We start from the raw sequence: 27,491 nt of genomic DNA, 5'->3' as shown, positions 1-27,491 counted from the left end.
GGCATAACAGAGCATCCTCCATCTTAGGCACCTCACTACCATCTGGATTTCTGCTTCTGAAAACTCTGGGGACTGGGAAAGATTTGGTGGGGGACAAAGGAGAGAAAAGAATTTAGTTATTAAAAAACTAAAATTAAAAAAACCCACCAACAACAAAACCCCAACTTGCCTCCCAATCCTAAATCCTTCAAAAACAAAGATTGTAGGTGCTGCTTAGACACCAGGCATTTAGCACAGAGTGGTGTTGCTCACTAATGTTGTTTGATTTGGAATAAAAGCATGAAAATGATGTGCAAAGGCCTAAAATTGGAGATGTAAAGGATGACTGCACAGTATTCCATTTCTCAATTTCATCCTTCAGAGCCACAAAATGGGGGTGATACAGTTACTGGATGAGATTTACAGTAACAGCTGTGGTCTTCCCACACAAGGGAGGACCTTCTAATGGGCTAAGGTCTGTTTTGAACAGACGGGGAGTAGCAAAACAAGGTTCCCTATTAAGGGTGTGCAGTAATATTCCCGATAAAGAAAATGAGGAGTGGTAGTCAGATTGCTTTAAAAGACCTAAATCTCTTTTCACTGTTAAAAAAAAATAATAAAGCTATTTTAGAAAGTGCTAACTGCTAAATAAATGAAAGACGTGTAAATGTAAGGGTTTGTTTTTTCCTTAATCTCCTCCCTACAAACTGTAAAGAATGCATAGGAACCAGTGCCAGGGGCATATGGCTTTCTCCTGTGCTGAACATTCATACAAAAGACAGGTTCATCAGTCATTGGAGTATCTGGATAAAAAATTAGCTCCTGATGGATGGTATTTAGAGCTTACCTGCTGCTAGTACATTACCAGAGAAGCACAGGTTTTGAAACCCACATGACATTAGAAACTGCAGACCATGAAATACCCCACGTGCAGGCGCGCTCATAATGTACACCAGGTTATACAAAATAAGAAATAAGCTATTTAAACCCTCTGCCTAAAATTGGGCCCGCTGCAAGGAACCCTGGGTCAGCCCTACACAGGCCAATTAATGCACAGCATCTGCTGTATAGAAGCCGTGCATGAAGCACTTCCGAATGATTTCAGCAATTAAAAGAAAACTGTTTCCTGCCTGTTTTGACAGCAACTGTTTCAATGCAAGAGTGAGCACCAAATCATTGTGTGCAGCTGAAAAAATTAAGTCTCTTTTTTTTATCTTGTGAAAAGGAGGTGGGAGGGATGAAGATTTCTTACGGAATCGGATCGTTCTTTTGTTGTCCGACATTCTGTGTTTTTCTGCCAAATTAGACAGAAGGCTCCGAGGGTTTACGGGGCCCTCTACAGTATCACCTTCTGGTGCACTGTGGCTCCCTAAAAAGACAGATCAATATCAACCCTGCTGATTTGCCTACAAAAGTGAAAATCCCTCAATTACATTTTTAAGACCATTATATTTAGAACACAGGTGCTGTGATGCGGAACATTTTTAAGGCTCTTGGAGCTGTAGTGGAAAGAAACAATGACAGCCCGAAGCAAATACGAGCTTAGATTTGGTTAAAAGTGAAGTGAGAGTTGTATTTTACTGATATCTCCTTCCTCATCTTTGGGAAGACAGCAGTAAACATCACTCACAATTTCCACTATACTGCAGCCTAAGTCCCTGTTGAGCCTTTTAAGTGAAAAGGGACAATGCAAGATAGTGCCATATGAAGGAGAGTTATCCTCTCTTGTAGCCTTCTGCAAAATAACTGCAAGCATGCACTTTGTTTATGCTTGTGCAAAATCACTGAGCAGTGAATTAAGTATGCATGCACTATTTATGAAGATACTGGGAATTTTGTTTGTTTATTTGTTGTTTAAATTTAGTCCATGCTGGTATCATTCCCTTCCCAGATTTTTTTCTCTCTGACTTACTGGCAATCTGGCAGCCAGCATCCAACAAGAAAACAAATCAAGAGGAATTGGATAAGCAACAATTGCAATTCCTTGGCATTGTCCATTACCACGTAAAATAATTAGTGCAAGTTTTCTCTTCTTTCCAAATTAACTTTGAAACCAGAGCTACAGAACTGCAAATATAATTAGCAGCAATTAATAGTACTTGACAAATCATTACTAAACTTTTTTTGCCACACTCCTTTAACGAATGAAGCTGAACATAGCACATCCCACATCTTCTGACCTCTGACTAAAGGTCACTGATGTCCCCCTGACAGCAATCAGCACTGGTCATTGCACTCCCACTTATCCAAAACACACTGCCCCAACTGCCTCTGCCATCCCAGGCTGCTGGGCAAGTGATATTCAGGCAGAGCACTTCTGGGGCTATTCTTCTGCTAACTCAGCCTAATCTGTATCAATCAATTTTTTTAGTAACAGCTAAAAAGTTGTTTATTACTTGAAAAGGCAAAGCACACCAAAATAATAATTTAAAAATTGTATGAATTCTTCTCAAAGGATTGGTAACATTTTTTCTCCTAGGAGGAAACTCTAATAATATTGACTATTTCTATCTTATCATAATAGAATTTCCTTCTTAATTATACTGTACTGGAAGACAAATCTCGGACTGTGCAATTGCATAAAATATATAGTAAATTCTTTTTCAAGTCAAATAAAAAAAATATATTAAGAAATGTTATTATAGTTAAATTTTTTTCAATGTAACTACAATTATTACTCATGGCCCCAAGTAATAAAAATGGTGAAATATTTAATTACTTTTACTCTGGATATTATACAACCATGAACATTTCCTGTTTACCAACAGGGTTTTTCCAAAAGATAAACCGAGAAAATTGTCAAATACACAGAATCATAACAACTATGTAAGCTTTGTGACCATATTTGGTCAAGTTTGCAAATTCCCTTCAACTGACAAGTGGAGTTTATATTTGTTCTGAAGAACAGGAGCGAGGAAAGGAGTGAAAGGGGAAAAAAAAAGGGAAGACAACAAAAGAAAAAACATTCATACACAAGACAAAAGTTGTATTTAAATTAAATAATATCTTACTAAACAATTGATACCATATTTATCCAAATGGAATGTGAAACTTAAGCAAATATATTTTTTCTGTTTTAACCTGGATGTTGTTTCTCTGCTATAAATTTCAATTAGTATAAGATTTGAAAAGAGATTTTTTTTTTTAGAATTTTGAGGTCTGAATGGCAAATACAACTTTAAACAACACACAACTGCCTGGTGGCAACAGGTAAGATTAAAACTTCACCTTTTCTTTCACAGGAATGAATGAAGTAGTGACAAACAGAATTTAGAAAGCTCTTTTGTTTTGCTTTGTAGTAGTGAGCATGTCAGCAGTTGAGGTCAAACAAAACATATTTTCCCATAGCAAAACCTTCCCAAGGCTTGTGAGATGGAAAAATCGTGAATAAAGATTTTCTTAGAAACTATTCTTCTAAAGAATAACAGGAGAAATTGAAATAAAATGCAAGCAGCTGAACTGAAAGATGAATGCAGTTTAAAACTTATTTCTTTAATTACTTTTAAAAGGTGGAAACACAGTAGTGTCTTTCATAATTTACACAACTAAAACAGCAGCCTTCAAGTTACCCAGTTTTGAAATTACGAGACAATTAGCATCTACATTTAACAGCTGACATTTTGGTAGGGAAAAATTCATCCCATGCAGTATTAATGCCCATAGCTACACTAGCTGAAATCATAAGGGATTTTTATATGAGAAAATTACATTTGAAAAATTGCTTCAATGGTGATAACTTCCAAAACATGGAGTAATCTTAATCTACTGGAAAGAGAGGCAATTTAGAAACTTTTGTGAAAATAATTAATCATCTTCTTTTGGCTGTAGTCCTTAAAGACTCAATAACATTGGGGTGTTCACCCAGGGGTGGTTTCCTTTGACATATTTAAGTTGGGGGGGGAATCATTAAAGTGATTTAGGCTGCCAGGTATTAGGCATTAGCATATTGACCAATGCTTAGCTTAGTAACAACACCTGTCCTGGCTGATGTTACTAAAAAGGAAAAAACAAGCAATGGAAACACAGCTGAAGAAAAACACCTTTGCATTCCTGACAGACAGCAAACTGAAAAAGCAAAAGCTATGTTCATAGGTGAAAATACAGCAAAGGCTGCAAGGCAATCAGGACAGCTAAGATCTTTCTTTGTTGCTGTGGACAGTTCAGACTACCAAATTTGGAATCAGTAGTGGGAACACCTTGGGTGTGTTTGCTTTAGGAACAAAACACTGCTTTACCTGTGCAACCATTAGGATCTAGAGCTTTCCCCACTCCTGCACTTTCAGTGCGCAGAATCCTACATGCACAAAAACCACGCCAAAAAACTCAACACAAAGAAGTATTTTCAAGTGCCCGCCCATGTCCTGCCCTCTGAGTAAATAAAGGAATTTGTACAGCTTTAGTAGTTTTTATGGTGCTGTCTTTGTGGTAGCTATGGTGAGATTAGAACCATGTGCAGTGCCATCTCCACACTCTGGCATAAAAATCCTGCTGTGTGCTACCAGGGCTGCCTTGTGCTGCCACCAGGGTTAGCAAAAACAGAGTGAAATTCTTGCCTGGACTCTTGAAGTCCAGTGGTTTCTCTGGCCTATGGCACCATGAGGAACCAAAAAGTAATTAATTCTCCCAAAACTAAATTTCATCTTAGCAACTACTTAGAAAACAAATACACAAACACCCTCATTCCCCAATAAGGGATATATTTCCTATATTAATGGGATTCTGTTATGAGGAACGTAATCTAAATTTAAATCTTCTTTCCCTAAATAAAATTAACCTTCTTTCTAGTCAGCCAGATTTCTGTTTCATTGTTTATGTTGCTTTCTGCTTCTGAGTGCCTTCATTGTGCTTCCAGGAATAACTGAGTGACAACTAATTACAGTCTTCTGATCACATGAAGGAAAATAAAGAAAGTAGAAAGTAACTAAAAACCTAAAGAAATTGGCAGCATCGCAAGTTCTGCTTCTCTCTAAATGACAAACAGCACTTCCCCACTGTGTTACTAAAATCTACAGATCATCTTACAGACAAAAGAAAATAAATTCCTTGTATATGCAATATCTTTTGGCAAAAAAAATGAATTGAAAACTGCTTATCAGACCAGCTGGATAGAGGATGCTCACGCAATCTTCTATCGGGCTTCACCAGACCAAAGTATTTCTCAGCAGCAGCAGCCGAAAGAGAACACTATGCTTCAAGTAAAAACAATGACACATCGAGTGGGGAAAGCTAACCCAGAGATCAGCACTGCCCCCTCATTTGGCTACAGAAACATGGAGAGGGACGAACAAACGCCATATGCTTTACCTGGCCGGGCGCGATGCCCCGGAGCTGAACCGTAGGCAATAAACACGGGTTTGCAAGCACGGCCAGTCACACAGAGGTGAGGTGACCCTCTCTCGGAGCTTTTTCACCATTTGTAAAGTTACACCTGAGGGAGGGGGGTGACAGCTCAGCTCCCCGTGCTGCTGACCGCTCTGAGCGCGTCTCTGTGAGCACAGGGACTGTGCTGCACTAACACTGTAGTGCACAGCTCACAGCTTAGGGCAGGCAGTCTCAGGGCAGCTACAACCTGACAGCTTTATTGCTAGCAGCAGCAACACCTGAGGGGAAGGATGGACAACTACCTCGCCTTCTCCCATTTTTCAGCTGTGCTGTTTTCACACACCGTGCAAATCTGAGCTGCCAAACCCAGTGGCAAGCACGCAGAATAGGAGCTACTTAAATTCCCATTTCTCCACCACACTAAAGAAATTAAGACTTTTCCCAAGCAGTGCAACAAAAAGAGCTGTATTTATCGAGGAGCTACAGTTCCCTGCCCATCATGCCTTCAGCAGCTGTAGTGCGTGAGCTGGGTTGTGACAGACAGGCAAGAGGAGTAATCTGAATCCCACCATCCCACTGCTTATTCAGAGCCGATAGCTGATGTTACCCTCATTCTGTTACCCTCAATCGCTGGCTGGCTCGCTTTTTTTTAACGTTTTGACACTAGTCCTGAAAAGGAAGGATTTAAGCTAAACCCTTTTCAATAACGCAAATGTGTTTTTTGCAATTAAAGCCACACAATTAGCAATGACAAGCTCAGGTCAGCAGAACGTAGATTATGCTGTTCAAATGCTCTGCCACTCAGTGCCTCCAGCAAAAAGCTGCAGGAGAGGAGAAGGGAAAAAAGAAATCTCACACACATTATTTAACAACTTGTGCTCTGATGCACAGCACCACTTGTAGATTTGTGGAGGGAGGTTCATTTATTTATTTACTTAAAATCCCTTAGGCTCTGGCCTCCTTCTCCACTGATTATATTCTTTCAAGACAACAAGAACTATTCTTCAGGGCAAGAAGGCTGGTAACATTTAGACTTAAACTTCCCAAAAGTGAATATTAAACAAATGTTTAGAGTCTTAAAATCCTTGACTTAAAAATATTTCCCTTAATTTTTCACAAAAAGTATTTGCTTATGATCTTCCTCATTCAGCCACTTGTTCTGCCCTTGACAAAGAAAGCAGATTCCTCTGTCCATGTCATGACATAAAGAATATTTTAAATTAATACTGTTCTTTTGTTTTAAAGTATCTAAACTGTGTGCATACATGTATAGATCATAGACAAGAAAGCCAAGTGTAGAAGCTAGAAGAATTTCCAATTTCTTACCAGCTTAGATATTTTTCCTCTGAAATATCTTTATCTCATTACTACAAACATTGGCACCTACAGATCTTTTATATTAACATGATGACTCTGTCTTCACTGTACACAGACAGAAACAGTCACATCTTTTAAAACCAAAGCTGGTATCATAGCAAAATGTAAGCAAATATACCACTTTGCCAGCATGATCGATGACTGTCATAGTAAGTGCAATCCTGATTTTGAATTTCAGATCTTGATCCCATTTTTGAATCATCTTTCAAGAAAATCTAGGTTTCATTACCATAAATTATGAACCCTGTGACTGAAGCTTATGTTTGTATCTAAGTGCTACATACATGTTTATGGCATCATTTAACTGACAATACTTTAAAATTAATATGCACTATCCGATTCAAATACTCCTGTATCTGCTCTCACTACCCTGTTTTCAATGGTTATGAGACATAAGGGCTTCGACCTTAGAAATGATACAATGTGGTAGAATTTCATATGAAGCTGAGTTCAAGACAGTGTTCATACACAACTTTAAAACAAAAATTTGTTTCCAACTCAATGTGAGGTAAGGAGCACTGGAAATCCCCAGACAAGCAACAGCATAATCCCTTGCCCTTCTGTATGGCAAGTTTATTCCTTCTGCAAGACAAGAAGACTACCACATGAACCTGGAAATTCCCAGCATAGAATTCCCAACTCATGTGTCTTGCAAAACAATAACACAGGGCTTCTTAAAAAACAAACAACCAAAAAAAAAAAAAAAGGTAAAGTTAAACATCTGTCCCATGTCCCCTTCTTTCTTTTTTTCAAGTAATATTTTCATCACTTCAGGGCAGAAAATCAACAATTTCCTCCTGCTAGCACTAACAGCTTTTATATACAGAGATAGATAGATAGATAGATAGATAGACAGACAGACAGACACACACTTATGTGAATTTACTCACCATTTTCTCCTTTCTACCTGTCCTGCCCCTCAAGGTATTTGGGATACAAAACCAAGCTATCTCTTTGAGTTTCTGCTGTGAACTTGTGCCAGGCTGAAAATTTTTCTTTTAAAGCCAGTTTAATTTGAATTGGGTTTCTTTCTTAGTTTTTAAAATTCGAACTAAAAACAGCACACATCCTTCAGCACAGGTGATTAAAAACAAAAAAAACCAAAAAAAACACGACAACAAAAACGCCCCACACCAAACTGTGTGACCTGTAGTTTCAGTTGCATCAAGGCAAAATTTCTGTGGAATATATAATGAAAACACAGACATATAGATCACATTTCTTACCATGTCCCCAGGCTTGACAGAAACTGCCACCACTGTTCCAGGCATAGGAGATCTCAAAATGCTGGAGGTGTCCTCTGCTGCTTTCTCTGGCATGTACTTGCTCAGCTCCGCAGCAACCTTCGTCAGTATTTGCAATTTGTACTAAAGAATAGGAAGAGGACTAGTTTAGAAAATTGAACCTTGGTGAATTCCAGTCAGTAACCTGCATTATTTTACGGCATGTTCTTATGTAATACATCTGTTAGCTGTTCTTCACGGGAGTGTCTAAAAAACACTGTTTGAAACCCTTATTCAGAGTTTCATTTTCAGGATGTAGAAAGAAAAATATGCAACCCCATTCTGCAGCAAAGTGCACATAAAACCAAAGAATCAAGTACAGTAAGGAGATGTCAGATTCATTTTAAAATTTGGGGTAGAGAGGGGAGATTCAAATTTAAAAACAAAAATGACCTTATGCTTGCTGCACATTATGTTTGGTGGATAAGGAATATTGAAGGACTCTTTTCCAGTGCAGTGATGAACTGGAAAACGACCTTTTGGGAAAGTCTACCAGACTGTCAATGACATGACTGATCTTAAACATTATGTTTACCTTTTAAATATTTACCATGTATGTAATGTTTGAAGTTAGTAATTTGCTTGGATTTTGCAATTAAAACCTATTAATTCAATTTCAATTCTGATTTTTCATGCATAAGCAGAACAATCAAACGTCGTTGTATTGAATATACTTTATCTGCAATAAACCCCTTTCAGCAGCCATCACCTATCTGGAGAAAGTACTGTTTTCTCTAGCATGTTTAATAGGGATTAAAAACAGAGGGGAATATGATGACCCTCAGGTGAGAGCATCCCTTTAAATAAAACCTTTCGGAAGGTACATAAATATTGCCTAAAGTGATTTCGGCCCAAGAGCTTTTAGTTTTCAAAAATTTGCCATTACTTGGCGAGCTCCCTGCCCTCAGACAGACGGACGGACGGACGGACGGCGCCCGGGGAGGAGCGCACGGAGCCAGTAGATGGCAGCAGGTCTCTGCGCGACACTCGCGCCTCGCCAGGGCACACCGAGCGAAGGCCAGCACCGCACTTCATCAATAATTTAAACAAAGGTTTTAATAATAAGCATCCGACGGACGGCATTTACAATTCAAATGCGTATTTTGCTGATGTAAAGTTCAACACCTTGCTTGGAACAGTATGTTTTCCTCCAAAACAATTAGCTATTGTTTTATTAACAATAAAATGTCTTTACTTTTCATTTTTACATGGACAGGAAAAATCTGATATCCTTCTGGTGAAGGGGGACTCTACCTTCTGCTTCTGTAGGAAGCAGAACAAGGTATTTAGAAATGCGTGCAAAAGGTGATTAACTCTGCAGTGACATCTTTAAAATGCAGCTTTCAAAGCCAAATTAAAACAACGTAACAGAGGATTATCGTCCTCCATAAATGATGTGTGGACACACAACATTTTGTGAGATGAACAGTGCAGTCATTCACTCAGAAATACTCGCTTCTAACCAGAAACAGAGGCAAACAGTTACATTAACCGATCCTGCCACCACACCCAGTAAGTGTAATAAAACACCACAGCGACGTCCCCTGGAGCCGTAAGTGGCGCCCCAAAATTTAAGGACCATTCCCAGCCACGTGCCTCGGTCACAATCGCCGTGGCACGGGGAAACCAGCACCATTTTGTACGCAGAAAACAGCTTTAACCCCAAGCCTCCCGCAGGCACCACCATGGCATTGAGGCTGTGGCACCGAGGATTCCCAGCCCAAAGCCCTCTCCCAGCTCCAGCCCAGGGCTCTGTGCGGATCCTTCCAGGCTCCTTGCAGGCGCACGTGTGCGAGCGCACACGGACACACGCTCCGTGCGCACGGACAGGGCGGGCGATGCCCATAGCACAACCGGTGACATAAGCTGCAAACAGAATTGCAGCAGTGTGACAAGCCAAATAATAGCATCTCATGCGTGTTTCTTTACTCTTGAGTGTGTGTTTTGCAATCAAGACATACAAGTGTCTGCCAGTTTCTGAAGGATATGATCCTTAAGTGAAATTACTGTGCAAATAAAAGCTTTTTACTCCTATTAAAATTCATCTGAGTCATAAGTGGCAAGGAAAAAAAGCTTGCAGAGTGTATTCTGCTGTCAATCTAATAAACATTCTGTGTAGAGGGACTATTTATCAAAGATAAATTGTACTTAAAAGTCCTTCATTAAATCTATGGGGGGGAATATAATTACAACAAATTGCACAGTTTCAGTATCCATGGTTGGTGTCTTCTTTGTACTCAGAGTTTGAAAATAAATTAAAAAAAAAATAAAAAATAAAAAAAGGAAGAATGCAGAAATAAGTTATATTTGTGGACTGTATTATTGCCTCTTGCAAGAGGCTGTTTTGATATGATTTCAAAGGATTAGGTTTAGATGCCATTTAGTTTTTTTAAGCTACATTAACACTCCTGAGCAGCCCAATTTCAAAATTTAAACTTGAAGAGAAAGCCAGACCTTCTGCATTCATCTAGGTTACAGTATTTCACAGGGGTTGAAATACAGAATTCCCTATGCACTTCACAACATTCAGCAGTGGGGGAAAAACACATTCCTCAGTATGCTGCACTTTAAAGCTCAGTTCTCCACACCAAGCTAAAATATCCCTACCAAACATTGTTTTTACTATCTTTATAATTTTCATATCTTTTAGATTCCTTTCTCTGCAGGACTCCTGCTTTGCTTGGAGTGAGATGTAAGAGTCAGTACTCTCAAAGCTTTAAAACGCAGGTCTTTGTTATTGATGAGCTGTTCCTTTTCCTTTTGTATTTGTTTATTGTTCTTTAGTCTGTTTGGGGGATAAGCAAGTTACTGTAATCAAAAAGTAAAAAATAACAACAGTAAACTTCTGGGGAAAGGCCTTTTTTGGCACAGTTGGTTCGCAAATGACCTTTCAGAATATAAAAAGACATAGCCAAAGAAAGGCTCCTTCTCTAAGATTACCTTTGATGTATTTCTGCTGCTGGCTGGACCCCACTAAATACCTGCATAAATACCCCTTTGCGATGCTGCTCCTTTTCCCTGGAGAGGAGTTGTGGAGTGGGGTGCAGGGTGCTGTTCACCCAAGCCGGGTGCAGCCCGGTGAGAGCCACAGGACTTTCTGGAAGACCATGTCAAACAATGCCCACCAGTGCTGCCACAACAAAGACAATTAAGAAAATACCACATATTTTCATTACATGACCAACTCTGCTGCTATGCCTTTGATTTAGCGAGAACAATGCTGAACATAGGAAGCAGAAGTTTTGATATGCTGCTGCCCAAGTGCGGATGAGGTTCTGATTTTCTTCCTTTATGCTCAGAAGGAGGAGGAGATGGGAGAAAGAAGGGGGCGTAAATTGGGAAAGGTTGATAAGTTTGGGTTATAAATAGAGACCAGGAGGTTTCCACTGGCCTAAACCAGAAGAAACATTTGTTGGAGTCATAAATAGATTGCAGGTGGACTCTGAGAGCAGGGAAATCTGCTAGCTATCACATGTGTGCTGATGAGTACTTGTCACCAGCCACTGCTCCACCCTGCAGGGTTTCAAAGCCCAATTCTGCCAGCCAAAGTAAAGTCAATAAAGCAGTACCAAAAGGAGCCATACAGCTTTTGATGGCACAAAACAGGTGTTTCTCTTCCACCAGACCACTGGAGTCCACAGTCAGTTGACAAAAATTATAGTAGGGAAAAGTGGTGTTACTTAATAGTTTTCTAAGGGTAACAGCATCCTGTCTTACCTCTCCCACTAAATTGTATGTTTATGTAAAATGCAAAACTACCTCTTACAACCAAATCTCCATGACAAAAATAAGAACACAAAAAGGAGCAGTAATAGCAATACAGGGTGGGAGTAGGGGAGAAGAAACCAAATACAGTGAAAATTAGACCTTGGGTTTTGCAGATTGTTTTTTGTCAGTACCTTCTCTACTGAGCCCCCAAGTCAGTAGGCAAGTAGACCGACTGCTACAAAAAAAGATGGCCAGGGCATATTTCGCCCCACCTGTGCTTAAAAACAAGTTATGTAGTTTGCACAGATATATACATCAGAACATTACAAATCTTAACCAAAATGTCCAAAATTGCACTCTGTTACACCTCACATTAATTTATTAAATATGATCTTCCCTGTACACTTGAAACTCATGTCCCCAGAAGCTGTAAATGTTCAAACTCCATTGGAGATTTTATAGAGTAATCACTACCCATATGTTTCTTACGTTAGTGTTTGGACTGCTGACCAGATGTGGATTTTCAGCATGCTTTACCTAACTGTTCAACCATGTTTTCAAATGTCTGTCATTCCTGTGGTCAGGAGGGTGAAAATCTTATGCAGCTCAGATTTCAGTAGAGAAATTGTCTGCTCTGTGTCTTCATTATTTTCACTAGCCTCACAGTCTCGGGTTTGGAACCACTGAAATGTATTAACTGTGGTCACATAATTTCTCTTCGGCATTCCTAATCCACGTCCTGCCTCAAGTCACTTCACTGTTGTCACCTGTGGTTTGACGTCATCAATTCACTCGAGTACATTATTCTGTATTCAGTGGAAGCAATACCAAGCAATGTTCCAGTTCCAAGCACAATGAGCACGCTGCCTTTTTTATTAACCATTATACATGTCAACATCATGATCACACCCTTGCTTAGATTTCCACCCCAGCATCTAAGCAGGAAAATTATTTATTCCATATTACTCGACGATGTCAGACACCACCTTCTTCCAGAGTCAAGGACTCCGTACTGAACAAGGAGATAAAGGACATTTTGCAAATCACTTTTTTCCCCGAGCTCTGAGTTCTAGAGCTAATTTGCTTCCACGGAGTGGTGGTGAGGATTGGCATTAACACCTGCACAAAACAACAGCACTTTCAGTCTGATGGAGGAGCAAACACTCAAACTGCCACAGAGACAGCTAATGAAAAAAAATAGCAATAATAAAAATACCAAAACAGTCGCAAAAATTATGATCCTCTAGCAGCAGCAAAAGGGAAAGAAAACCGAGAGGAGCCTCACCACCACGTAGTACACACTCCAGCAGCAGAAACTTAATTAGACTTGTAATTCAGCCGCACTTCCCACTTTCCATTCCTTGTGTGATACATAATTAACACTCTAGAGAAACCTACCAAGGGTTAAAGCCACGCAAAAAGCAGCTTCCCTGCGCTGCAGGCGGAGGCCGGGCGGGCAGAGCCGGGCAGAGCCGGGCCGGGCAGAGCCGGGCGGGCAGCCGGAGCCGGCGCTGTCCTCGCTCGCTCCCGGCCGGGCGGCGCGGAGCCGGCAGCGGCCGCAGCTGCCGCCGCCGGAGCAGCGCGGTCGCACAATGCTTTGACAACTCCATCAGCGCAGTCTCAAGGTAGCTGTCAATCAGGATGCATCATTTAATACAACAGCACACTAAGGATTTTCTCCTACAACCCACATGACAGCGTATCTACAGCTCTATTTATATCAGCGCCCAGTTGTGTTTACAATGCTGTTGTAATTAGAAAAGATGCAACAGGCAGCAATATTATTCAGATTCCCATTTTGCCATGCTGCCGTGTAAAGTGCGATCTTGCTTCACAGAGTCATGCTAAATGACAAAAGCGCTATTTTCTTCAGTCTCTGTGCTCAGACAGCACTTCATTTGCAGCTATCTATAATTAGATTAATGGTGTAGTGCCGTACAAAGCAGGCCCACTTCACATCAGATAGCATATGAATTAGGACAAACACTTATTTCAATTCCAGGCAGAGAAAGCAGTGACTGGGGTATTTAGCATACCCTTTATGGTGGAATGAGATGTTAATTGTGTACCATTACCTCTAAACTGCTTGCTTGTTGTATAAATCACTGTGCTAATTGATGCAGAGATAGAAACGTAGCCACAGGCAAGAAAGCAACGGAATGAGAGCTGAAGATGGTGGATAAAGGATTATCGGGCAAAACCATATGGAGATGAGATTCCTTTGAAACCTGCCCACAAGCAGTAGTACTACGAACTACAGGGGGAAAAGTGCTGCACGGGTGCCTAAGGAAAAAAATATATGTATTTTTTTATTATGTAGTTTACATCATCGTCTCAGAACAGAATCTTAGAAGCGAATCCAAGCCAAGCAGAAAACTGAAGAATAAATGTGTATAATGAACTTCAACACGTGCTTCCAAAAGACAAGTAGCAGGCTGAGCCTGCCCTGGGAACAGGCACCACACTGCCCGAATTCGGGGAGCCTGAGTTAATAAGTAACACTTGCAAACTATGCAAAGCAGATGTTCCCCTAGCCCAATCAAGGACTAGAAATGCAGGCTCTGCAAACAGAAAATGTCTGTGCAAAATTAAAATATAATAAAATAAAATTTAAAAAATAAATAGAAAAACCAATCAAGACATTCAAGTGGCTACTGATAAGCAAAACGTCTTAATAAGGATAAGGAGGAAGAAGGGAAGCAGCTTTTCATACCTGTAGTAAAAATTATTCATATTCTGGCCCATGAAAACTCGTATAAATCCCCTTCTGTGTACTGCACAAACAAGAGGATAAGTAACAAGTAGCTGTGTCAGCACCAAGACCTGCTTTTTCTCGGATGGGGTTTGTAGTTGTTTGCCATGTAAAACACCATTACAGCCCTGGGGGTATTCCCAGCTGCACTCCCCAGTCTGCATTCTCTCATCTTAAAAAACTCGAGCTTAACCAAAGCCTCCGACCACACTCCCCACCACACAGAGTTGCAGCTTCCTCCTTCAACTGGACACATTTTATTCACGAAACAGGCTGGACCATAATGATTTTTGGATTCTTCCTTCTCTGATATGCTTGGCTGAAGTCCATCAACTGAGTCAAAGGTACTACTGCAAAGCCAGAGAACAAACACACATGGAGTCTTCAGCAAGCCTGCCTCAGCCTTAGTTTCCTAAAAATAGCATTAAAAAAGGAAGATGAGCTACAATACCACCCTGAACACCACATTCAAGGACAAGCCAATTTGGTGGTGTGCTGACCTTTAAGCCACGCTTATTCCCACACAGACACTGAAAATTTTTTTGGCATCATTTCTATTCTGCAAAAGAGTGGCTCTAGTATATGTGCTGCAGTCAACACCACTGCACTCTAAACCTAAACTCCCCTTTCCCCTCTGCCTTCCAAATTATTGTATGAACTTTTTTTAGAAGTTTCTTGTTCAGAAAACTTGGTTGAACTTGTACACAGCTAAGACTTAGCTTCATACTTTGATCACTAAAAAAATGCTAGCAACTAAAATACTACACAAATGTCCTGTTCTAAGAAAATGTATTTCCTTCTCTTGCAACATGATACCTGAGAGCAAGTGCTGACTTTCAGCCACGAGCTCTAAGATCTCAGTACAGTGAAATAAACTTCCAAAAAGTACAAGATATCTTCCCCTTGAGTGTTCAATCCCCTCTACTCCAGTGTTTGATATTGCCTTAGCTTGAAAGAGCAAAGAGAATGCATTATGTCTGCTAGACACCTCACTCTCCTAAGGTTCATTAAAAAGAGTGAGATGCTAGATTTTCCAACCTTGTTTTTAATTTTCTTTTGGAACTACTTGTTTTTTCGACTCATGGCACCTAATTATTACTTGGGGCAAGAGTGGTTAAAGTGTTAATTATTACTTGGGGTAGGAGTGTTGCAGCAGTGTCTGTTGATCTCAGCTCCCAAAGAAATATACAGATATACATGTAGATGTGTATCCATGTATATAAAGGGAGGGCTTAGGGGTGGACAGTTACCCATTACAAACAAACAGGACTAATGTACAAATTACTGCTTGCAAAAATCAAGTGAATAGCAGAGGAGAATCATGTACTGGTTGATGAAGTGCTTCAGTTACTCCGAGAGGAACCTTTAGATTATTTCCAACACAATAAACCAAACAGGACTACGCAGAGTGATGGTAAAGATATTTTGAAATGACAATAGAGTTCCACAGTTTTAGATATTGATCACCAGACATACTAGTCTGAGGATATCCTCCTTTATCACTAAAGCTTACAGCTTTAAGGAAACACTAGCTATATCTGGACAACCAAAGGGACCTAAGAAATAGAAACAAATGGTAGTAGAAAAATGCCCCTGTGTTGACTGCTTTGAAATAACACCTCCCAAGTGTGCAGCTGGTTGACGCAAATGGAAATGCATTGAGGAAAAGAGCTGTGAAGCTGTGCAACAGTCCTGTTCCTAATCATTAATCACTTTTTTTAGGCCATTTAAACTAGCCCATTAGAGCCTGCAGCAAAATGCCAACACTCCCATCACTTGCATGTCAGCAGTACTGGTGTTAACAGGAGAAAATATATGGCTTCTATGACTGTGCCCCAGTTCTACAGCATTTGCTACTTTTAATTGAAAGAGGCAGTTAAACACAAGGTAAATCATTCAGTTAGCTAAGCTGTTTAATAACACATAATTGATAATGTCAATGTGCTACAGTGACATAATGCATCACTTTCATCGCCCTAATGCTTCAAATACAGTCAACTTATACTTCAAACATTTACTTTAAATCAGCTATTTAATGACAAAGCTGGGGAGAATTGCCCTGAGTACCACATGTGGAACATAGGTAAAGCACACAACACTGCCTCAACTCATCTGCAGGTTGGATAGAAACGAGTTTCTGCCAAAGCACTTGCAACTTTGTGAAAATGGCTTGGTTACATTATTAGTGACTTGCTTTTTGTCTCAAAACACCAGAAGTTCCTACTGTAATAATTTCCATTTTTCTGATAAAATCTGTTGAAAAAGAGCATGAAAATATCTGCACAAGAAAAAGTAACTACTTGTTTTCTGAAATGTGTCCCAATCCTGCAGGGTTTTGCCTAACTTTTCACAGGTAACCAGGCCAACAGCAGCCATCAGGACTCCTTTTTAGTATAACGAAGATCACTTTCTGAAGTGTTTACAAAATCATACCGCCTAAACATGGAATATGATCTAGAGTAGGAAAAAATATATCTTGTAGCTATGTGCAAACAGTGTGGTTAAACATGACTAACCCTATTATACAATACTGAGGTTTTTAGCATGTATTAATTTTTAAATAAATTTTATTTCTACAATATTTAAAATGGGCAAGAACATTTGACTTGTTTATTTTATAGAACAATAAAAATGTAACCATTGACAAGAACCATACAATTGGTTCTGTATTGTGTAGCAGAGAACAGCCATATGGCTGCAAAATGGGATGGGGTTTTGGTTTCAGTTTAAAAAAAAACACACCCCCTAAAAAAAACCCAACAATTAAATAGAGCATAAATCCCCCCCAAAGCAAACAAACAAAAAACCAAGCAAATCACTTAAGTGACCACTGTTACAGGATGCACGCAGGAAAAGGTGAGGGGCAGACCCAGTGGTAGCAGGCAAGATTAAGTGTGCTGATAGTCTGAACCTCCATGTAACTATTCCTATTACAGTCACCTGCATGGAACTAGAATATTTGCTTGCTGTGAGATTTCAGCTGTACTACAGCCAGCGTGGCTAGAAAGGCTCAGTATTGTGAAAATAAAAACATGTTGCCTCCTAAGTAGTCACTTGCCCTGCTCCTGTTCTTACCCATGGAAAGCAGCTGTAAAGGTAATATCATCACCTACAACTAAATCTTGAAATATTTCAGAGAGAAGTTTGGTTCAGCTGTCCTGGAATTCACTGTCTGAGGAGTTACACAGATGTCCCCAACTAATAAAGGCTGCCATGAACTGCACTGGCCACAGGTGACTATGAACTTAGTCGTATGTCTTGACACAGTAACTCGTCAGAGCAAGGGATTCTCATAACAACAGGAAGCCCATTGATAATAAATGGTTCAAGGCTCACAAAAGCAACCTGTAGAGTCTGGCCTGACTAGAGACCAAGGTAATTACTTCTCAAAAGGGAAAAGCCAAATATGTGTAAAACTGAAGTACCAATTACATAGCAAACCAAGACATTTACTACTTTTCACCCTGATTCCTTTTGGTCAACTACAAATTTGTAGGCTATTCAGTAAGTTTAGTACGGAAGAACTTTTTAAAAAATACTATCTGATTTGGGACATAACATATCTTCACTAGGAAAAAAACCCCAACCTATTGAGTAAAATTCATTTACAGAAAGGTCAAGCAAATGCTGCTTCATTTGTAGTCACCAATATTTTTCCCCTCTGGGTGGCCAGGATATAATAAATGTTTGACTCCCCTTCCCTTCAAGCTCAGCACTACTTTTGGCACTCACTTAAATGGAGGAAAAAGCAGAGCAGAGAGAGGTCTTTCATTCATTGTGAGGATACCTACAACCACAGAGAACATTTAGATAGACCTTAACTCCCACTGACTGCAAAAATGGTTTTAGTCTGTGCATTTCATAGGGAGAAAACTGCAGAGCAAACTGCATTATTTCACAGCTTACTAAGTTTTCTAATGGTTGGACAAGCACTGGTTAGAGCTTGGTCTGTTAATTTGCCTTGGAGCACTTCCAAATACTACTTGGTAAGCCACAGCATATTTCTGTTTTGTACAGCAGGTAGCACAATGACATCTACAACTGGAGAAAAATGCATGTAAGGAGGACAGGGCCTTTTCACAGACATTTGATTCAGTATATTTTAATCCTCTCTGGATTGAAATACGGATTTAGGAAAGCTTAAGTATGAAGCCCCTTGACCCTGGGCAAGTCCAGATACCTTTGTAAGGCTGTTGCAAACTCAAAATTCCAAGCAGGAGTCTAGATGGTCATGAGGGAAAGCTGTGAGAAAGGAGCACATGTGTGAGAACTCAAGTCATCCAAGATGGTGCAGTTTTACATAAATGGTGTGATAATCTCTTCCATATGTATTCCCAACAGACACTCTCTTCTCACACCATGGCAATTACACAGCCTGACTACTGATTTCGGGAGTTTAGTACCATTACTGGCCAGGTTAGAGATAGAGAGGCTTTAAATCCTGGATGTGATCTTGTTCTGGATTTGTTTTTGTCAGTAGTCCCACTAATTTCATGGTATCACCCAAGATACTTTAGTTAGAACTTTGAATTCAGTAAGAACTAAGTGAATTACTACACTATACGTAAATAAGAACACATCTGCCTGGAAAAAAATTGTTTGAAAAATGAATCCCTCTTTCTTACTGTCCTGTTCCAGAGGGGGCTGCTGAAAAACCACTTAATTGTGCTCTACTTTTTCATTCCACAGTTTAAAAAAATTACATTTTTATCTCAGATGCAATAAAATAAGAGTGACAGTAGACTATGAAAATCCACATAAAATCTATACATTTTATTATCGACAATAAAATGGGGTTTAGTTATGGTTTTTAAATTATACTAGCTATTAAATCATCATGAAAGTCTCATGTCAAGCACAGCACTGGTGTGATACTGTTTCCTACCATAAAATTTCCAATGATCGTTTCGTGGCCTTAGGAAGGATATATACATTAGCAACAGATGCACATTCTCTAACCTTTGTCATTTAGAAATACATGCTATTGCATCCATGATTACTGGCAGAACTATTCACATAGTGAATACTCTTAAAATGCTCTTTTATGTCACAGACTAGTGCTTTTGTAATTCAAACCTTCCATGACAACATTTGCTACTATCTAAGGACTAGGTTCAAAAAGACTTACATACCTAAAGTAGGACACTTAAGCAAAATTGAAGCACCTAAATCCAATCTAGCAATACAAATCCCTGCTCACGTGTCACTTAGCAGTGAAGGTACTTGTATTCTATCTTCCTTCCCGGTTCAAAATACACATTTGGAGCTTTGCTGCTGTACCTTCTCAGTACTACATAATACAGACACTTCCTTCTTCAAGTCCAAATGTGCCACAAAAGTCAGGAGAACAGGGTCCAGTTCTGGTCTAGGGGCCACTTCTACCTTCTAGAAGCCTTCCACTACATAAATGGGTCTACAAGAGAGTTGGAAAGGGATTTTTACAAGGGTCTCCAGTGACATGAGAAAGGGTGACTGATGGATTTAAACTGAGAGTAAATTTAAATAAGGTATTAGGAAGAAATTCTTTACTGTGAGGTTGGTGGGACACTAGAACAGGCTGCTCAGAAAAGCTGCAGATGCCCCATCCCTGGCAGTGCTCAAGGCCAGGTTAGACAGGACATTGAGCAGCATGGTCTAGTGGAAAGTGTCCCTGCCCACAGCAGGAGGGTTGGAATGAAATGATGTTTAAGGTTCCTTCCAACACAAACTTATATGTTTCTATGATTAAACAACTTATGACTGAGCTGTCTTAGCCCAAACCCTTAACACTTCTGTAAGACGTGAGTCCTGGGACTCATTTATCAGTGAGCAGCAACATTACCCAATGGACCTGGGACTGGAGATCAAGTGATGAATGATACTGTATGCAATACCCTGACATGAAGAACTTCCCACTGAAGGCGGCAGAAGACTGGGTGCCCAGGGGGGTGTGGGGTCTCCCTCTCTGGAGACATTGCAAACCTCCTGGACACATTCCTGTGTCACCTGCTTTGTGCGACCCTGACTTGTCAGAGGGGTTGGATCAAATGATCTCCAGAGGTCCCATCCAACCCTAAGGATTCTGTGATCCTGCGAAATATGCTTGACAGGGCAGTAAAAGGTAATCACCCAAACTATCATCAGACTAGAGCACCTCAGTTAATAACTCATAGCTGCTCCCACCAAAGTTATTATTGTGTGAGCTTTGGCCATTACTTCATAATTGATTTAACCTCTGTCCTCACAGCAATATTATTAAATTCTTGGTTAAAGTGATTAAGTGTTTAATTTTCTAATTAAACTGTGTCTTTGTGAAGCATTCAGAGTGTACTGATCTCCATATTTCATCTCTGTTACTGACACAATTCTTTACACAACAATTAAGGGATCATGCGAATCTCTCTGACTATCCTGCTAATGAAAACAGTCAGAAAGAAAGCTAGGAATATTTCTTGAAATGCAAATCAAACTCAAAGATAACGGACTTTAAATAAATATTTTATCAGTTCTCCACTTCACTGAACAAACTTTTTTTTAAGGCCATGGGAAATATATTTTCAATTGCCATTATAGGATTTCTTTTAGAGATTCATTTTTCATTGAATCACAGAATGGTTTGCTTTAAAAGGGACCTTAGAGATCATCTGCCCCCTGCCATGGGCAGAGATTCCTCCCACCAGACCAGGGTACCCAGATTTTACACACTCTGTCCAATCTTATTATGTATCCAAACTATGTTTATTCCTCATACCAGCATTTTTCTGAGTGTAATCCAAGAGAATGATTGCTCAGACAACCCACAATAGATCTGGAGTATTACACTTGGAGTTACCACTGGTTTAGATCCAAAAGCTGTTTTCCAGGGTCACCAGGCTAATATCTCAGCTGGTTAAAAGGTGAAATGCAACTTGCAGTGCACTTATTTCAATCACTAGAAAATAGAAAATTTTATGGGTTTTTTTAGCTGCTGTTCTTTGCTTAAAAACAAAACAAAAGCACTATTCACAAGACATTTGAACTCCTTCTTAAGCCTGTTGTTAATCAGTGAATTTCTCTACTCTGGGAGAAGACTAGGAATGATCCACTAGCCACAAGGTAAAAACCGGTCAACTGGAAAAAAATTTAGTGGCAATAATATGGGTAGGGTAACACATCCATAGTTAGATATCTATTTTCAACACACCAGTTATTCACACTTGGCATAAATAGCATTATTTATGCTATAGGAGTGAGTCTGCTTATCAATAATTATATAAACCTAGTCTGGGAACAGGAAAAGGAACTCAGAACAACAAAGAATGCTGCTGAGAAAGGCAAATTCCTGAGTATTGCTGTGTAGAGTAACGTGATGATGAAGAGAAGGAAAGGTTTTAGGACTAGAAATAATTAGCACTGGTTTTATCCATCACGATACTCTCACTACTCAGTATAATGTTAGGAAGAAACATACAGGTTTATCTGGAAGTTTTAAAGCTTCCCAGTTTGTCTGTCAAATCTGCAAAGAAATAGAACTGAGGACATTTCACAGTGGGGTAAGATCAAAGTTTAACAGATCACTCTTCTAACATTATTCACTAATAAATTTTTTAAGTAAGACACATTGCAAAAAAATTTCTTTTCTTTAAATTTTAACTATATCCAACATGGCTGAAATTTGGCTGACAATGCAATACTGGTCTGGCTAATAAAGGGGTGCTTTCATCAGCAGATGAAAATTGCAACACACCAAGCAGAGTGGTGAAAGGGCAGTCAAGCAGCTCAGCACTCTATACTTCAAAATGGACTCAATAATTAAAATATTTACAAATGTGACTACAAGGTGCTCAAAGAAGACCACTGCTGCTGTGTAAGGCAGGCAGTTATGCATTAATGAGTGGAAAAACAGGACAAAGGAAGAACAAAACTAGTTATGTGGCTTAAAGGCTAAGGAACTCAGCTGAGAAGAGGAGAAAACTGCATTCTGCCCAGCTATCTGGTCTGACATGGGGGAATGGTTCTGAAAACGGGGATCCAAATTTGCTTTCCCTGCAGAATGCCTCAAGCACCGGGTTTCCCCCTCTATCTCTCTGAGACTTGGCAATTACAACATATTGCAGGGATGGAACAAATTTTAATTCTGTCACGTGGAACTTAGCACAGAACTCCCACCCCCAGTCTTGTAGACAAGCACTCTCAGCAGCAAGAGGAGCTGCAAAAAGTGACCACCTCTACCTTTTATTGCTACGAATTTTCATCAGTGTGGCCGCAGCTGCTAGGCTTTGGGTTGAACTCAATTTTGCCCACCCACGCTAGTTGTTTTCCAAAGACTGTTCTCTCAGGAGACTTGAGGTGTGCTCAATTACTTTGTTTCAGCAGCACAGGGCGGATAAGTGATTTGATATCCAGTTTGGCAGTGCAGGGTTGCTGAGAAGACACAGGTACCTTTAGTTAGACAGCTGTGAAACCTATTTTAGGTGTCCTGAGGACACTCAGAAGGTTACAGTATCCTAAACCTCACAGATCACTTTCTTGGACTCAGACACATAAATCGTACTTGAATCTTGCTGTAGGTGCCAAAACAGGCACTTAAACTGCTCTGAACCTTTAAGCCTGATGCTTAAAGACATCTGTATACATGATTCTCTTGTCAAACAAGCATATCACAGATGTTTTTGTTGATTTCTGTAACACTGATTAGTGACAATTATCCATCCACCTTAATTTTTCTATGGATTACTTTCTACAAATTTCACTCACGATGAAATTGTATCCACCAATTACAGTCACATGGCTCACATCCTCCGTCCCTTTTTCACATACAGACTACTTTTTTTATTCCTCCAGCTCTTTTGACTTACTACTATTTCCAAACATGGAATATAAGATACCTGTTGAACCAGCTACAGCTTGGTTGTAAGCTATTTGTTACTAAATATCTGAAATGAGACAAGGCAGAATTCTCAGTGCCTCCTGCTCTCCTCATATGGTATGTGACAATTAGTAACTTATTTGCTCATATTTGAAGACTTCAAGATCACAGTGCAGGTTATGAAGACAGTGTTTGAGGTACATGATCAGTGACTAAGTCTCAGTTGCATGGTCACCTGTAATCCAAAAAAGGGTTCTGTGTTTCACAGTTTCAGTGCTTTAGCTGCTGCTGTTTAACACATTTTCTGTAAGACAGTTCATTGTCATTATAAGGGAATAGATGCAAGAGCAATCCAAAGCCATCCTCACGGTTGACTCATGTCTGTGGCAGTTGAGCTTACTGTCCTTCTCTGCTATTCTTTCATGGAGCCAATGGCTTCAAAGATGATCAATCAACACAACTCCCTTCTCCCCTTTCTGATTATTTGCTAATTTTGGAAGATGAGGACTTTTGACTGCAGAGTCCACAGTCACAATGATATTTGAAGCTTCAAAGTCTGCTGACCTACAGCATGACCAAGGAACTGGTTTACTGCAGTCAGTTAAGACTGTAGCTCCACTTAAGGAGTGTCAGAGGACTTGGTACCAGTTGGGATCCTACCTTAAGATCGATTACAGGCATTGGATTTCTCTTCCCCCTCTAATACAAAACAAAACTAAAATGTCTCTGCTGCAGTTATGGAGCAGAAATCTTGCTAAAACTTGCAGCTGTAACTTGCCTCATGATATCATATTACATGATCTTCACTGTTTATATATTTGATAGAGCATAATTTAATGACTTGATAGAATCAAATTAATTTCTCCTATGCTGCATTCTTTTTAAAACAGAATCAATATTATTTACCCTACCTGACAATAATGCCCCGTGTTTCACATACAATTGATTCAATACCAGCAGGTAGTTATCAATGAATGCACTTTGCTGTGGTAAATGAACACAATCAATACCCAGAAATGTGAGTTTTCTAGTGAGTGGCTGAATTGTAACTTAAGTGAAAGCTGAGTCTTGTCTTTTTACTGCTTCTTTTAGGTTTCATAGAAGGAGAATCTGGATTTAATAGGCAGCACCAGTACAGTAACAATCTGAAAAATTACCAGGTAACACCACTGCACTCTGAACATCTGACAAGGTTATTCCACATGAGGTAGCCAACAGAAAAAAAGGAAACCTCAAGAAAGAAATGTTAAAGATTCTCAGCATTTCCTGAAAAATATTTATGTTTGAACTCTTGAGCATCATATGAGTATCATGTGAGAGACAACTCTGTATTTTGAAGGGCACACTGCAAAAATTTCAATTTGTTTTGTTCAAAACAGAGTAAGAAATAAATGTTTAGTTCTAGGGAGGGCATCCAAAGACAGCATTTTTCAATTAGAAAAGAATGTATGAATGTAATATAAGCTAAGATTCATTTTAAGTTGTATTACATACATTAACAACAATGCTAATGCCAATGAGAGTGACAAAACAACTCTGTTAACTTCAAAATCAAGAAAAATAGAGACTTTGGCAAAGTAATTTTGTTTACAGCTACTTAAAATAAAATGTGAGAAAAGAAGATTTTAGAAGACATTAGAGATAAGGGTGGGATAAGCTCCCCATTCAGTGGGAGCTGGTCTTCTGGTTGCTCTTTCTCCCTTACAGACCATATCTTTAAACTCCCACAATCCTTCAGCTTTCAATCTTTTCAAGGCAGTCCCCATTTTTCCTAGAGTAACTCAACCTAGCTTGCACCACTCTGAAGTTGTGATGCAGCAATCATTTTCCCAGCTACCAAGGTACCACTTCTTTCTAGCCTCTTCCTCAACCTTTACACACATTGAGCAATCCTGCTTTTACTTAGAGAAAATTCTAGGAAGTACACTGAAGAAAAGCTTAGTTCCACAGCACACCTGAGCACATGCTTTACTACCAATTTAATATTCAGATATTCTTTGCATAAGAGCCAGGAAAACAAAACCAGAATGCTTTAGAATAACATTGGAACATTTATATATATTTATGGTGGGAGAGAGAGAGAATAGTGATTTAAAATATAAATAATCTTTACTACAGAAATCAACTACAACTTCACAGGGTTTTTTATGCATACATTCTAAGTCTTAAGTTGCCTTCCTTGAAAAAAAACTGGGAATTCCTGAAAATCTGAGTAGCTCTTTTCCTTAAAAAAAAGACCCTCCTCATATATTACATCTATCATTGTTTTGATATTTGCTTGCAAAAAATACAGCAAGCCAGTATGTGTAATCCATATTTCCTCCCTTTTACCTGTGTTTCATAAAAACATCCTTATGACAACCATAATCTCCCACAATTCTCACAAAAATAGAACAAATGCTAAATCTAGCTTGACAGAATAAATATAATACTGAACTGCAATTAACAATCTATGATTTATATTGTTTCCCATGTAATATTAAACCACAAGCAGAAGAGAAATGTCCATAATTCATTTTCAGGTGCCCATGATGACAAACAATACTCAATATAGCATATGTAAAATGCAGAGAGCCACTGCAACTGCTGGAGTCCACAAAACTGAAGGTTGCACAATGGGGCAGTAAGGTAATTTAGTCTAGGAGTCTACCTAGACCACCACCAAAGAATATTTTATCTTAGCTGGTTTTTCTTTTTGTTTCTATTCCTCCCAGCCTCATCTTCCCAATATTTGACCTTTATATTTGAAATACCAGTTATTAATTGGCTTCATAATTTCACTAATTCATTTAACATTCACATCAACAAAGTTACAGATGGGGGTTGGGAGCAGGGAGAGAAACTAATGAAGCTTGTCACATGCAGAACCATATTACCTGAACACACAAAGTGCAAACATCATCTGATTCATTCATACCTACATTAAACTGTTTCCTTTTTACCTAAATTCAATCTGAATAAATAACATTATTTATAACATAAGCATGCAAGTTCACAGTGTGTATGTACAAATTATATTTATACATTTACATAAGTAAATGTAAGAATCTATTTCTGTTTCGAGGTTATAAAACCTTTTATCTTACAGCTATGAGTCTTCCTCTTGCACAGGAAAGAATGTATTGAGCAGGAGGGGTTAAGTGGAAGGGAGTTTATTATGATCAGCAACATGAAACATGGAACAAAACAAGGCTTTCCCTTGTTCTCATACATTTGAAAGGCATTCTAAAGGAAGTTTTGTTATTCAGTTAAGGTATTAGATAGTACATCACACAGTAAAAAGAAATTCGGCTGGTAATGCTCCCAGTAAATTCTAGACTTGAAGAGAAACTTTCTGTAACATCTCAGCTTTAGGGGTGAAGTTCAAGTGCCATTGCCATTTGGGATGCTTTAAAGTATCCCATCTGGCTTCTGCATGTTGCTCTAGAAAACCACAGGGCAAAATCAGACTGTTCTTTTTTTCAGTTCTGAAAAATGCTGTCCCTTAGCCAGGAAACAGCAGCAAAAGATCACAGGACAGAAAAACAGAACTATACTCTACTTGAAAAGAAAGCACAGGTATATGGGGTTTTTTCATAGTGGGATAATGGGAAAAACATTCACAAAAGGCCGTTCTGTAAAAAAAATTAAAATTAGGCAAGTCATACATTTGCTGGTGGATGGTTGGGAAGGAGTTTCATGTCTTCCCTCTATGGCAGTTGAGTTTGCTTAAGACAAAAGACAAATAGCTTCTTAATTTTCTATCTAGATGAAGCCATTACTGGACCTGGAGATGTGAAAGGATCCAGAACTGTGGAGGCAGCAGATAAGGGTTCATCCACAAGGCAAACCAAAAACTTCAACTTAGTAAGCAAGAACCTGCAGGAGTGGGACAGGAACTTGGCAGAATGTCAGCAGGTGCACAGGTGGTGATACAAGGCACAATCCTTGAACTTTTTGGCAGCCAGAGAGAATGTGCACCAGTACAGTGGACATTCTCTCTCTTCAAACTACTGTCTGAAGTGCAGAGGATTTGTCCAAATGGCATAAATACACAAGTGAACCCTATATGATTTCTGATTCTTCATTTACTCACTGATCAACATGGATTACCAAACAGGCAAGTTTAATAATGTTAATTTCCAGTTATTTTACCCGCTTTTCTAATTACCATTGTAGCACTGATTAGTCTGTAATACTTACTCATTAGCTGTAAGTTGAACAAGGGCTGATTTGAAGCAATTACATTTGCTCAACATGTTCT

At 39.3% G+C, this 27,491-nt stretch overlaps 1 protein-coding gene across 1 annotated transcript in view; it reads right to left on the bottom strand.

Moving 5' to 3' along the window:
• The window catches only part of PCCA (propionyl-CoA carboxylase subunit alpha), a 270,494-nt gene that overhangs the window by 8,056 nt on the left and 234,947 nt on the right, over positions 1 to 27,491 (bottom strand). Inside the window, exon 22 of the mRNA XM_041478271.1 lies at positions 7,905 to 8,045. Coding sequence (XP_041334205.1) covers positions 7,905 to 8,045 — 141 coding nt within the window. The remainder of the gene's footprint in view (positions 1 to 7,904; positions 8,046 to 27,491) is intronic.

Source organism: Pyrgilauda ruficollis, unplaced genomic scaffold, assembly GCF_017590135.1.
Source record: "Pyrgilauda ruficollis isolate IOZ18807 unplaced genomic scaffold, ASM1759013v1 scaffold44, whole genome shotgun sequence".
Classification (NCBI taxonomy): Eukaryota; Metazoa; Chordata; class Aves; order Passeriformes; family Passeridae; genus Pyrgilauda; species Pyrgilauda ruficollis.
Note: the sequence above shows the minus strand (reverse complement) of the source record. Positions and strands in the feature narration are given on the sequence as shown.